Source organism: Ailuropoda melanoleuca, chromosome 10, assembly GCF_002007445.2.
Source record: "Ailuropoda melanoleuca isolate Jingjing chromosome 10, ASM200744v2, whole genome shotgun sequence".
Classification (NCBI taxonomy): Eukaryota; Metazoa; Chordata; class Mammalia; order Carnivora; family Ursidae; genus Ailuropoda; species Ailuropoda melanoleuca.
Window position 1 is genome coordinate 65,550,128 of NC_048227.1, and position 14,985 is coordinate 65,565,112.

Here is a 14,985-nt window from a genome sequence, read left to right on the forward strand (position 1 = left end):
TATAGATATACGCATAAGTCTGGGTGAGAGAATATCTGGACTAGGATAACAGCTCTAGGGATGGAAAGAAGTGACTGATTTTAGCTAGGAAACATTGGAAAAGAAGCAGGTAGAAAGAATAGAAAGATAATGAACTCAGTTTCGGACTCATCATATTTGATGTGCTTGTGAAATATCCTGTATCGATCTGAAGTGGGCAGCTGGATATATCTGACTGGAATGGAGGACTGAGCTAGACATTTACTTTGATGGGGATTGAAGCCATGGTAATGGATACAAGTGTCTAGGGAAAAACCCAAACGATAACAGAAGAGACCATGAGGAAAAAGTTGAGAAAAGTGGGGAAGAAAGATAAGGGCCAGTAAGATAATTGAGGAGAACCCGAAGAGGTAAGAAGAGAAAGAGGTGAATTTAGTGGCACAGAAGCAAGAGAAAAGAATGCTTTCAACAGAAGGGAACGGTTACTGCTATAAAATGGTGCTAAAAGGTCATCAAGATAAGGGCTGAAAAAGGTCTATGGTGTTAGTTAAGTGGAGAGAATTAATGACTTTAGGAAGAACATTTTCAGTGGAGAGCTGGGGTTTGATTGGTTTGTGAAATGAGTGGGAAGCATCAGTGAATGTAGAAAATTTAGTCAAGTTGAGGGTCATAGTTGGAGGAGGACTTGAAATTTAGTTTTGAAGGATGATTAGACTATCGTTCTAATGTTGGTAAAACAAATTCGGTAAAGAGTAGAAACTGGAGATATAAAAGAGAGGGGAAAGCTGAGAGCCCAGGGAAGAGCTTCAGAGTGGAGGAGGTGGCTCTAGAGAGAAGGGACACTTCTCTCATTAGAACAGGAAGAGGAAAGGGTTAAGTTCAGATGCAAGTAGATTTGTAGATTTTGTGGCAGGAAATTGAGGTAGTTTGGTGGTTTTATATTTCTCTCTGAGGTATTATTAGTCAGTTAAGTCATCTGTAGTGAGTAAAAGTCATGGGGGAAGAAGAGTTTAAAGAGCTTAAAGAAAGTCCCAGGTCTTCTCAATCAGGATGCCCACAGAGATAAAGCCCAAGGGACTACTCATTGTATGTAAGGATTGTGGGTATGTAAGGAGCCAGTTCCTTTAGGCATATAGAACGTTACTGGCTAAGTGCCGTCTTTTGGAAGATTCTGAAAGCAGTCATTCAAATCCTTTCCTGTAGGACTTAATTTTCTCACAGATTCCCTACTGAGAGAGGTGGGAACAGACTCTATGAAAAACAAGAAAGGAACCAGCAGAAATGGAAAATATTTAGGGGCAACCACAATAAGAGAAGCGTATTCCTTATTTGAAAAAAAATACAAGCATAAAAGAAAATTTTATTTATTTATTTATTTATTTATTTATTTATTTATTTATTTATTTAAAGATTTTATTTATTTATTCGACAGAGATAGAGACAGCCAGCGAGAGAGGGAACACAAGCAGGGGGAGTGGGAGAGGAAGAGGCAGGCTCACAACAGAGGAGCCCGACGTGGGGCTCGATCCCATAACACAGGGATCACGCCCTGAGCCGAAGGCAGACGCTTAACCGCTGTGCCACCCAGGCGCCCCTAGAAAATTTTATTTATTTTTTAAGACAATTTTTTTTTATCATGATAAGTGTACTCTTTAATCCCCATCCCCTAATTCCCCCATCCTCCCACCTACCTCCTGGCGGTAACCATCCCGTTGTTCTCTATGGTTGAGAGTCTCTTTCTTGATTTGTTTCTCTCTCCTTTTTGTGCCTTTGCTCGTTTGTTTTGTTTCTTAAATTCCACAGAAGAGTGAGATCATATGGTATTTGTCATTTTCTGACTGACTTAATTTCGCTTAGCATTATGCTAACTCTATCCATGCTGTTGTAAATGGCAAGACTTCATTCTTTTTTAATGGCTGAATAATGATCTAATATATATTATATCCCATATATATGTATCACATATATCACATCTTCTTTATCCATTCATCTATTGATTGACACTTGGGCTGTTTTCATAGTATGGCTATTGTAAATAAAGGTGCATGTATCCCTTTGAATTACTGTTTTTGAATTTTGGGGATAAATAGTAGTGCAATTCCTGGATAGTAAGGTAGTTCTATTTTTAATTTTTTGAGGAACCTCCATACAGTTTTCTAGTGGTGGCACCCGTTTGCATTGCTACCAACAGTGCAAAGCGTTTTTTCTCCAGATCCTCGACAATACTTGCTGTTTCTTGTTTTGTTGATTTTAGCCATTCTGACAAGTGTGAGGTGATATCTCATTGTAGTTTTGATTTGTATTTCCCTGAGGATGAGAGCTGTTGAGCATCTTTTCATGTGTCTGTTGGCCATCTGGATGTCTTCTTTGGAGAAATGTCTATTCATGTCTTCTGCCCATTTCTTGATTAGATTATTTGTTCTTTGGGTGCAAATATTTTCACCCATTCAGTAGCTTGCCTTTTAGTTCTGTTGATTGTTTCCTTCACTGTGCAGAAACTTCTTATTTTAAATGGAAATTTTAAGTGAAAAGACGTACCACATGCCTTGATAGTTATGCTAGGTATTATAAATGTACCAATTCTTCCTAAATTAATTTAGACATTTAATACTCCAATAAAATTTTGAGTGGGTAACTAATTTTCGGAAATGATTATAATGGCTGCACACTTGATCTAGAACAATATACAGAAAGTAATAATTAAGAGAAATGTAAGCAAAAATAGCCAAAAGGGACCTGTCTGGCAGATATCAAAATATTATGACACTATGATAAGGACTCAAATGTAGGTGGAACAAATCTAGAACAGAGATTAGATACCTGAAAAAAGACCCTCGTTTACATATGAATTTAATGCATGATCAGAGACATTACGACCAATGAAGGAGAAAAAAAATTTTTTTCAGCGAATTGTCTTAAGTCCCTTTTGGAGGAAGATGTAGTACCAAATAAATAAATAAAATTCTTTCTGCATAATGTTAGAAAATGGACTATTTTGGAAAAAAAGTTTATATCTCATGCCTTGTATGAATTTCATACAAATTATTGAATGTAAAAACAATACCTAGAAGGGAACATTTGTATCTACTTCATTTCTGGATGGGGAATGATTTTCTAAGATGAAAACAATTTAAGAAATTTCAAAGGAAAAATATAAAATGGTGAAATTGAAAACTCCTTTGTATCAAAAGCGTCATATATAAAATTCGAAGTCAGGACGCCTGGGTGGCTCAGTTGGTTAAGCGTCTGCCTTCTGCTCAGGTCATGATCCCAGGGTCCTGGGACTGAGTCCCACATCGGGCTCCTTGCTCAGTGGGAAGCCTGCTTCTCCCTCTGCCTGCTGCTCCCCCTGCTTGTACCCTCTCTCTCTCTCTGAGAAATAAATACAATCTAAAAAATAAAAATTTAAAAAATTAAAAAAAATTGAAGTCAGGGGTGCCTAGGTGGCGCAGTCGTTAAGCGTCTGCCTTCAGCTCAGGTCATGATCCTGGGGTCCTGGGATCGAGCCCCACATCAGGCTCCTCCGCTGGGAGCCTGCTTCTTCCTCTCCCACTCCCCCTGCTTGTGTTCCCTCTCTCGCTGGCCATCTCTGTCTGTCAAATAAATAAATAAAATCTTTAAAAAAAAATTAAAGTCAAAAAAAGACTGGAGAAAATAGTTTCAGCAAATATGACAACAGGATGATATTTCTACCAATAAGGAAATCCTATCAATTTATAGAAAAATATGAAGATAACAAGAAAGAGTAAAAGACATGAATAGAAAATACACATAAGGAAAAAAAGCCAATAAATGCATGCAAAAATGGACTGCCAAATAAGCAAAAAAATTTTTTAAATTACATAATTATCAAATATTAAGAAATTATTATGATGTTGGTGAAGGTCTGATGAGATAAGCTCTTTCATATCCTTCTGGTGAACATTGAACAAACCCCCTGGAAAATAGTTGGAAGGTCTGTATCAGGTCTTTAAAGTGTTCATACTCTTTCTCCCACAGGTTCCCTTTTGTATGAATCTCACATAAGAAGTAAAAGAAAATGCTTACAAAATATCATGCAAAAATCATAATTGGTTATTGTGAAAAACTGTGTGCAACCTAAATTATTACTAATAAAGAAATGGTTACATCATTTACAGGACTTTTATGGGACTTAATATTATTTCATTTATTAAGAGTCTCTTTTAATGACATGGAAAAACGTTAATTAGGAAGAAAAGAGGACACAAATGCAAATATATGTTTATATGGCCTCAAATATGTAAATAAAATTGGATATTTATATGTCATAGATGATTGACAGGATTAATACGTATAACTATACGGTACAATATAGTAGCTACTAGTTCCATGTAGCTGTTGATTACATAAAATACTGAGTTTCTCTGTCACATTAGCTACACTTCAAGTCCATAGTAACATATATGGTATTGGACAGTGTAGACATAGAACATTTTCATCATCACAGAAAGTTCTGTCGGACAGCACTGTTTTAGAATATGTAAAATATTCGACTCCATGATAAAAGGACAACCCAAAAGAAATAGAGCAGGCTATATGAACATGCAATTCACACAAGATGAGAAAGAGTAACTGGAAATAGTATTGGTGTTCATGGAGCCCCTTCTGATTGACCAGGGTTCATAACATATGGTCAACAAATATTTTGAATACCATTCTTGCCCATGAACATATGAAAAGGGCTCAGCTTAACCAGGGAAATTTTAATCAGGGAAATGCAAATTAAAACCATAACGAATAATCGTTTCACTATTATTGGAATAACAGCAGTTAAAAAGTCTGAAAATAAGTGTTGTTACAAGTGTGGAGCAAAGGACCTCTCAGGAAGGAGGGACAGTCACTAGTAAAGGCAAAGGTGCACACACCTTATGCCCGCAATCCTAGGGAAACCTTCACACTGTGCACAAGCAGGCACACTGGAGTATTGTTTGTGATCTCAGAATGCTGGGAAATAAATGCCCATTATGATACAGTGAGAGAATAAATTTTAATATATTTATACAAGGTCATAATACAACAGTGCTTTGGAAATGAACGTACTGTAGCTATAAGAATCAAATTAGATGCATCTCAAAAACCTACAGCTGAGTGAAAAAGAACTCATTGAATGTAGGATACATACTGTATGGTAATGGTTTTAAAGCAATGGTATATATTGCTTAAGAATATTTACAGATGAGATAAAGTTTTAGAGGTTTAAATAGGAATAATATAAACTAAACGAAGAACATTATTTCTTGTGGGGAAGGAAGGGAATAAGATTAGAGAGGGCTACAGACGCTGCTTTCATATTTCAAATGTGTCATGTCTCAATCAGGTTGGTTAGTACACGGCTATTTATTATTTTTTATCTACACCTTTCTAAAGTTTTAAATCGTTAATAATATAAAAGCAAACAATGAAAAAACAAGAAAAGCAAAACAAAAAGAAAGAGGAAGGTAAGAGTAATTAATTATAGTTTGTGGTATGAATTTTGATTATTTTAAATTTTTATTCACAAATGTAGTGGTTCAAATTTCAGAAATGTCGCAGAGAATGTTTCTGAATCCTTTAATCCTCAGGAATAAAACTAACAAAACCTAGTCTCACTCAACACTTTGTCCTGATCAAAGAAAGCCTTTCTTTTCCTGTGAATCTTGTAGCATGAGCCAAATTTTGTTTTAACTAAGCCCCAGTAGTGAAGTTGCCATTATTTCTTAGGGAGTCAGCCCCTTGACTTCATACATTTCAACCAGGAAGTTTCCCTGATAGCCTGAATTTCCTTCTCCTTAACATCGACCATTCATGGCCAGTTTAACAACTTTGTACCAAGATAAATAACAAATCCTCCCTCCTTGGTATATGCTTTGCAAATATTTGCAGAGTGTTATCATGCTCTCCTTTAGTCATCACTTAGCCAAACTGTGCTGCTTAAAGCCTTTAATCTTTCCTCATAAATCAGACCCTCTTGCCTTCTAATCATATTGTCTAGGTTTCTTCTTGTTTTCTTTTGGAAATAAGATTTTTAATAGTTTACCCAAGAGTACTGAAGTCATCAGATGAGGAGAACCCTCCCCCACCCAACACACCCCCCGCACCTCTGTAGCTGGCCTATGACCTGGCACCAATTCTAGTGCCATTAAAATCGCAAACATATTAGTGTAATTAAAATGATCATGTTTTACTTTTTTTCCCAGCTTATTAATCGTTCCTTTCCTTTTGTGCTACATGTGCTAGACAGCATATTATTATTTGATTTACACCAACTTTGCATACCATTGTTAACCTTTCCAAAATATTTAATTTTTAAAATTTTTCTTTGGGTACTTTTGCTTCCTGCTGATGTTCCACATGTTGCTAGCTGCTAGGACACAAAACTACTATTTATCAAGACGAGAGTTTTAAATAGATATTTAAATAAAAGGTGTATAATATACTTTGTTCTTTAATACGTGTTTCCTTAGCACTCTAACATTGTTTTTGGAGAAGTGTATTGTTCATAACACACACACACACACACACATTTTAAAAATGGCCATAAGATAAAAACTCAAGACCTACTCCATAGCTTAACAGAGAGAAGTCCTCTGTGTGCTCCTACCCCAATCACTTACCCCTCCCGACCTACAAAAAGTTACTGCTCTCCACAATTTGGTGTTAATCACTTCTTCGTTTTTCCTTAAAGTTGATCACTTATGAATATATAGCTAAACAATGTGGTCATGGCTACACAACAATATGAATGTACTTAATACAACTGGACTATATACTTTAAAGTGGTAGATAGTTCTATGTTTTGCTTATTATTGGCAATGTATTGTTTATTATTTGCCCTACATAGAATGGATTCATTGTTTTTGCAACTTTCTGGTTTCAGTCAGCATTAGATTTTGTGATTCATCGATGTTGATATATATGTTGTTTTAATACCTTTATTTGAACTGCTGTAGAATTTTTCACTGTATGAAAATATCACAATACATTTATCCTTTCCATTGTTGGTGGATTTGTTTTTGCTTTTTGTTTTTTGGCTGAAAAATAATATTGCTATGAACATTCTCCAGGGGCATATGTACAGAAATGGAATTCCAGGTTCTAGGATATGCTTAATGTGTAATTAAGATAGGTTAAGATTAAGTTGTTTTCCAAAATGGTTGTGTTAATTTATGTCTGGTGTGTGAGTGTTCCTTTTGTTCCACATTCTCACTGATACTTGGCCTTGAATGATATTTTAGTTCTTGCCAATCCAATGGGTGTAAAATGGTACCTGTGATTTTCATCTGAAAATTGTTTTTAATAACTACATCAAATATAAGCTTGCATTTTTTGGGGATTTTTAATGGTCAGTTTTCTTCTATGAAATATTTGCTCAGATCACATAATTTTTCTATTTTAAAAATTTGATTCTTTGGAGTTCTTTATATATTCTAGGTACTAATATCCTGTAGGTTATGCATTGTAAATAACTTCACCCTGTTGGTGGCATGGCTCAACATCCTAGAGTGTCTTTCAATGAAGATAATTTTTAATTTTATGATTAATGTTTTTTGTATCTTGTTTTTCAAAATCTGTGTATATTCCAGATCCTAAAATATTTTTCTATATATTCTTCTAAAAGTAGAAAGTTACTCTTAACACGTCCTTATTTCATCTGCAATTTTTTCAAATTTTTTTGTTGTGTTAAAATACATGTAACAAAATCTTAATCATTTTTAAGTACACAGTTCAGTGGTATTAAATATATTTATATTGTTGTGCAATCACCACCACTATCCATCTCCAGAACTCTTTTAATCTTGCAAAACTGAAACACTATGCTCATTAAACAATATCTCCTCCTTCCCTCCCCCGCCAAAAAACTACCATTCTACTTTCTGTCTCTATGATTTTAACTACTCTAGGTACCTCATATTTGCAAAATCACATAGTGTTTGGCTTTTTGTGACTGGCTTATTTTACGTTAGCATCATGTCCTCAAGGTTCATTCATGTTGTAGCATGTCAGATTCTCCTTCTTTTTAAAGGCTGAGTAATATTCCATTGCATGTATATACATTTTGTTTATTTATTCACCTGTCAATGGACACTTGAATTGGATATTGCTGCTATGAACATAGGTTTCAAATATCTCTTTGAGACTCTGCTTTCAATTATTTTGAATATATACCCAAAAGAAGAATGACTGCATCATTTAGTAATTCCTTATTTAATTTTCTGAGGAACAACCATACTGTTTCACACCACAACTACACCATTTTACATTCCTACCAACAGTACATAATCATACATGTCCTCATCAATATTTGTTATTTTCTGTTTTTTCTTTTTTTGTTTTTGTTTTTTTAATACTGGTCATCCTAATGAGGGCAAAGTGGTATCTCCTTGTGGCTTCGATTTACATTTCCCTGATGATTACTAATGTTGAATATCATTTCATGTGTTTGTTGATTAATATATATCTTTTTAAAAGAAATGTCTATTCAAGTCCTTTGTCCATTTTTGAAGCAGGTTGTTTGTTTTGTTGTTAAGTTTTGCAAGTTCTTTATATGTCCTGCGTATTAATCCCATATCAGATATATGATTTGAGAATACCTTCTCCTATTGCATTGATTGCCTTTTTATTCTGTTGACAGTGTTCTTTGATGCACAAAAGCTTTTAATTTTTATGAAGTCCGATTTGTCTATTTTTGTTTTTGTTGTCATACCTAAGAAATCATTGCCAAACCTAATGTTATGAAGATTTTGCCCTGTCTTTTCTTCTAAGAGTTGTATAGTTCAGGTCTGATATTTTAAGTATTTGATTCATTTTGAGTTAATTTTTTACATGGTATTAAGTAAAGGCCTAGCTCCATTCTTTTACATGTGAATATCCAGTTTTTCTAGCACCATTTGTTGAAAAGACTGCCCTTTCCTTATTGAATGTTATTGGCAACCTTGTCAAAAATCATTTGGCAGTTTTTGTGAGGATTTATTTCTGGGTGTTCTATATTGTTCCACTGATCTATATGTCTGTCTTTCTGTCATCTCTAGTTTATTTTGATTATTTTAGCTTTGTAGTAAGTTCTGAAATCAGAAAGTATGAATTCTCCAAATTAGTTCTTTTTTTTCAGTATTTTTTTTACTATTTGGGGTCTCTTGGATTCCATGTGAATTTTAGGATATATTTTTCTATTTCTGCAAAAACCATCATTGGGATTCTGCATTGAATCCATGGGTTGCTTTGGGTACTATTGAGATCTTAACAATAAATTTTCCAATCCATGAACATAGGATGTCTTTCCACTTATGTTGTAATTTCTTTGAGCATTGTTTTGTAATTTCCATTATACATGTGTTAATTCCCATAATTTTATTCTTTTTGATTCTCTTATAAATTGTTTTCTAAATTCTTTTCAGATTTTTTCATTTTGACTGTATCCTTTTACTTTGCTAAATTCATTTATTATTTCTAATAGGGTTGTTTTTTGTTTGTTTGTTTGTGTTTTGTTTTTTGTGTTTTTTTGGCGGAATCCCTATAATTTCCTACATATAAGATCCTATCATCTGCAAACAGAGATAATTTTACTTCTTTCTTTCCACTTTGGGTTCATTTTATTTCTTTTTCTTATCACATGTTCTGGCTAGGACTTTCAGCACTAAGTTGAATAGAAGTGCTGAAAATGGGCATTCTTGCCTTGTTTCTGATCTTCAAGGAAATATATTCAGTCTTTCACCATTGAATATGATGTTTGCTGTGGGTTTTTATATGGCATTTATTACATTGAGGTACTTTACTTCTATTCCTAGTTTGTTGATTATTATTATTATTATAAAAGTGTATCAAACTTTGTCAAATTCATCAATTGAAATAATCATGTGTTTTTTTCCCCTCTTCAGTCTGTTAAGGTGGTATATGACACTGATTAATTTTTGTGTGTCAAACCATCTTTGCATTCAAGAAGTAAATCTCACTTGGTCATGGTGTATAATCTTTTTAATATGTTGCTGCCTTCACTTAGTTATTATTTTGCTGAGGATTTATGCATGAATATTCATGAGGTTTGTTGGTATGGTTTTTTTTTCTTGTGGTGTCTTTGTCTGACTTTGGTATCAAGATAATGTTGACCTCATAGAATGAGTTAGAAAATGTTTTCTCTTCTTCAATTTTTGGGAAAACTTCAAGAAAGACTGGTATTATTTCTTCTTTATATGTTTGGTACAATTCACTAGTGAAGTTATTAGAATCAGAGCCTTTCTTTGTCAGATTTTTTATTACTGATTCAATTTCCTTACTGGTTATAGACTGATTCAGATATTCCCTTTCTTTGTTACTCCACCTTGGTAGAATTTATGTTCCTAGGAATTTATCTATTTCATCTAGGTTATCCAACTAGTTGATGTATGGTTGTTCATGTACTCTCTTAAAATCCTTTCTCAGTGGAATCAGTATTTTTTTTCTTAGGCATTTGAGTCTTCTCTATTCTTTTTTAAGTCAATCTACTTATAGGTTTGTCAGTTTTGACCTTAACTATCATTTGGGTTGATTGATTTTCTTTATTGTTTGTCTATTCTCTATTTCATTTCTCTCTGCTCTGATCTTTATTATTTCCTTTCTTCTGCCCACTTTGGGTTTAGTTTGTTATTTTCCTAGTTCCTCAAATTGTTCATTTAGACTATTGACTTGAGATTTTCTAATGTAAGCATTTATAGCTATAAATTTCCCCCTTAGCACCACTTCTACTGCATCCTGTAATTTTGATGTGTTATATTTCTATTTTCATTCATCTCTAAGTATTTCCTAATTTCCCTTGTGATTTCTCCTTTGATATATTGGTTGTTTAAGAGTATATTTAATTTCCACAAATTTGTGAATTTTTCCAGTTTTCTTTTTGCTGGTTTATCTTTATCACAAGCGTTGTGTCTATTCTTGGTCTTTTGTGTTCCTTCACACATTTTAGAATCAGCTTATTAGTTTTCACAGAAAACCCTGAAGGTATCTGATTGGAATTGCATCGAAGAACTAGATCAATCTGTGACATTCTCCAACATTGAATCTTCTTATTCATAATTTAATATCTTTTGATTAAATTTAATCATTTTCTTTTCTTTTCTTTTTTTTTTCTTTTCTTTTCTTTTTTTAGAAAGGGGGAGAGAAGGTGAACAGTGGGGAGGGACAGAGGAAGAGGGAAAGAGAGAATCTCAAGCAGACTCCACACCCAGTGTGGAGCCCAACATGGGGCTCAATCTCACAACACTGAGATCATGACCCGAGCTGCAATCAAGAGTCAGACATTTAACTGACTGAGTCACCCACATGACCCAGTTTAATCATTTTCTTATAAATATTTTGCACTTCTTCTGTTAGACTTATTCCTAGGCATCTTCTAATATTTGTTGTCATTTTATACAGTGTCTTTTTTATTGCATGCTCTTAATGTTTTCTTCTTGGTTTTAGGAATTCAACTGATTTTTTCATTGATCTTGTATCCAGTAACGTTGCCAAAATATCTCTGTTGTTAATTGTAACAATTTTTGTGCAGTTTATTTTAGTTTTAAATGTAATCAACCACATCAGTTGCAAATAATGCTAGTTTTGTTTCTTCCCTTTCAATGCTTACTCTTTCATTACTTTTTCTGGCCTTACTGCTCTGGCTATTAACTTTAATACAGTATTGAACAAAAGAGGCTAGAGTAGGCAACTTTATCTCATTTGTGGTTTTTAAGAGAATATTTATAGTATTTTACTATTGAGTATGATATTTGCTATGGATTTTTGATAGATTATTTTGATTTTTTTGATATTTTGACTATTGAATGATAAAGGAAATTTTCTTCTTTTCTAGCATAGACAGGCGGAGAGAGAGGTGAATGGTAGTTGGATTTTTTTTTTTAAGGTTTTATTTATTTGACAGAGAGAGAGAGAGAGAGAGAGCGAGAGAGGGAACACAAGCAGGGGGAGTGGGAGAGGGAGAAGCAGGCTTCCCGCTGAGCAGGGAGCCCAATGCGGGGCTCGATCCCAAGACCCTGGGATCACTACCTGAGCCAAAGGCAGACGCTTAATGACTGAGCCACCCAGGCGCCCCTGGTAGTTGGATTTTTAACAAATGCTTTTTCTGTATCAGTTGAGATGATTATATATGGTATTCTCCACTCCCCTTTTTTTCTTCTGTCAATATGATGAGTTTAAGCCTAACTTGGCTATGATCATTCTTATAGACTGCTGGATTTGCTTTGCTAATATTTTGTTTGGTACTGTTTCAAGTATGGTAATAACCAGGGTTGGCCTATGATTTTTTTTTTTCCTTTTTCTGTTCTTGTTCAGCTTTGGCATAAAAGTTTTCAAATGAACTGGGACAAGTTTCTTCTTTTCCACTGTCTGAAAAAAAAATCTTTTAAGTTTGAAAATATCTGTTTCCTGAATGCTTGATAAAACTCACCTATTAAAAATCTTCTGAACCTGTTTTCCCCCCTTTGTTGAAAGATTTTTGATTATTAATTATATTTGCTAATGGAAATGAGACTCTTCTCTTATTCCTAACCTAGATTTAGCACAACACTATGTATTGACATTTTTTTGTTTCTGTTTCTCTCTCGTTTCCAATCTCACTAAATTACTTTTTGGGACAAATAAACATGATTTTTTCACCCATGAGAAAAGGTATAAGAAAAAAGTGTAAACTTTCCTGAAATTAGAATTTGAGGGCATATCTTGAATTATTAAGACTGATTAAATATAGCAGATTGGGATTAGCTGTGCTAATATATCAGTTCATGATAGTTAATCATGTATATAGCAGTTCTTTATTAATTGCTTAAAAATGATTTAATCAGAATAATTCTCTAAACATATTTGAAAATAGAGGGTAGCAAGGATGAAAACTAAAACCTAACCTGAAAGAAATAGATTTCTACTGCACTTTTAATATAAAATTTTTGGGAAGTTTGTATCAAATCAGTCAATAAAAAATCAAAACATCTAAAATATCTGCTTTAAGGACTAAAAAGTCTTCTCAACTTCTTCCTGATTTAACACCTAAGTCTGTAAGTCTACAAAGGTTGGGAATGATAAGACAGGGTAAGAACCCAACCTATATAAGTATCAAATCTTCAATATGACAGGGACAAACAAAGAAACACAAAAACTCTAGAAAAAAATATAGGGAAACTGTGGGAAAGAATGAAATTTTGTCCTTGCCAGGAATACCTTACTTCCTTTGCCATAGTCACAACTTCATTCTTTGCCCAAACTTTTGATTACAAGCCAGTTTGTTAAAACTTTATTTGAGGGGCAGGAACAATCAGTTATGACCTGGGGAGACTGATTTGCTGAGACTCTGGTTCTGACACAAATATGCATTCTCTCTTTCTGTGTGGACTTTTTGTAGATATGTCAACCCTGCCGCTTTATGTATTATTTGTTGTTTGTCACTTTTTCTAATTTTCTGAAAACTACTGAAGGTGTACTTCCCCCCTAAGAGATTCAAAAGAAGAACACATGTATCTAAATGTAGGGGAGGTTGAGGTGAGAAAATCCAGGTACTAATTTGGGAATCAGAAGACTTGGAGTGCATTCTCAATTCTACAGCTAATTATTCCTGAGACTACAAAAATTACTTAACTTCTTATCATCTTGTTTACTTAATCCATGAATGATTTGGTAATCCAGAAATGGATTTGGCAATTCTTGATCCTCTTATAGTTAAAATAATGTCAACAGTTCGAAAAGTGGATCTTTCAAAACTTACGCCATTAACGAATGTGAACTAAAATTAAATTTCTAAAAGTAATGCAATATTCAATCCAAAGTAATAGAAAAAATATCCTGACTATGAAATTATTTATGGCTTGGAAATTCTGCTGACATGTCTTATTTATTCAGTTGAATGATCTAAACTGTTTAACAAAATCTCCTAATTTGTCATGGCTTACAGGATGAAGAAGAATGAAATTCTATGGGATTCTATTTTATTAGAATTGTATTTTGGAGCCAAATAGTTGATAACGATTAATTTCTTTTCATTTTTCCAATTATAGGGTGGCTTCACTCGTAAATATTCACTAAGTTCAAAAACTGGAACACTTCTTCCAGAATTCCCCAGTGCTCAACACCTTGTGTACCAAGGATGCATTTCTAAAGACAAGGTATCAATTAAAGATACTTCTCTATTGATTTTCTGATATGTTGGTTCCATATCTCAATTTGCTGGGAATCTCATGGCACTCAGGAAGCAGTCAGAAATCTGCATAATCAAACATAATTGACTGATTTATAGGAGGGACAAATGTTTACTAACATTGATTAAACACTTTCCAATTAATTATTTACCATCTCCCTGGTAGTGTGTAATCAGAAGTTGGTAAAATAAACCTCAAAAGACTAAAGATTATTTTTTTATTTAAAACTCAATATTAAGGAAGAAAATACTATAATGTGTCTATCACATGCAGTTTCTTTAATTATAAGCTTTATGTTTTTGATTAGCTTCATATAATTTCAGTAAGTAGTCATCTGGCACTTCTCTAGGACAGAATTTGTTCCAAGCATTGAAGGGGAGAAACCTAGGAATGCGAGGACTGTACTAGAAGTTGACAAAAATTCCTTTCCATTTGAAAATTCTGTGCTCCTTTTTATTTGCACTTTTTTTGAAAGTTAAGGAAGAACAGTTTCATAGGATTTAGTTCATAAATAATCCTCAATGTGACTTTTCAATGCTTATATAATAAAATCTAAGAGTAAATCCTCTATTTCTGAACTTCTAAAGTCATTTGCTAAGCAAGTATCTGCTGAATGACTAATAGCTCCTGCTATTAGTATTAAATCAGGGCATAAAGATTTCTACATTCTTCTTTCAACCAAAGTTAATTTTTCATTAGTATTTAAGGAAAATATCTTTTTAAAAAAAAAAAAAGATTTATTTACTTATTTTAGAGCGAGAGAAAGCACATGAGCAGGGGGGAGGGGCAGAGGAAAAGAAAATCTCAAGCAGACTCTGCACTGAGCAGGGAGCGGGGTGGAGGGGTGGGAGGG

The 14,985-nt window shown here is 33.8% G+C and overlaps 1 protein-coding gene across 1 annotated transcript in view; it reads left to right on the forward strand.

Annotated features, from left to right (window-relative positions):
- Window positions 1–14,985, forward strand: part of RFX6 (regulatory factor X6) — a 56,595-nt gene that overhangs the window by 20,167 nt on the left and 21,443 nt on the right. The window contains exon 7 of the mRNA XM_002924099.1: window positions 13,992–14,099. Within this exon, the coding sequence (XP_002924145.1) occupies window positions 13,992–14,099 (108 nt within the window). The remainder of the gene's footprint in view (window positions 1–13,991; window positions 14,100–14,985) is intronic.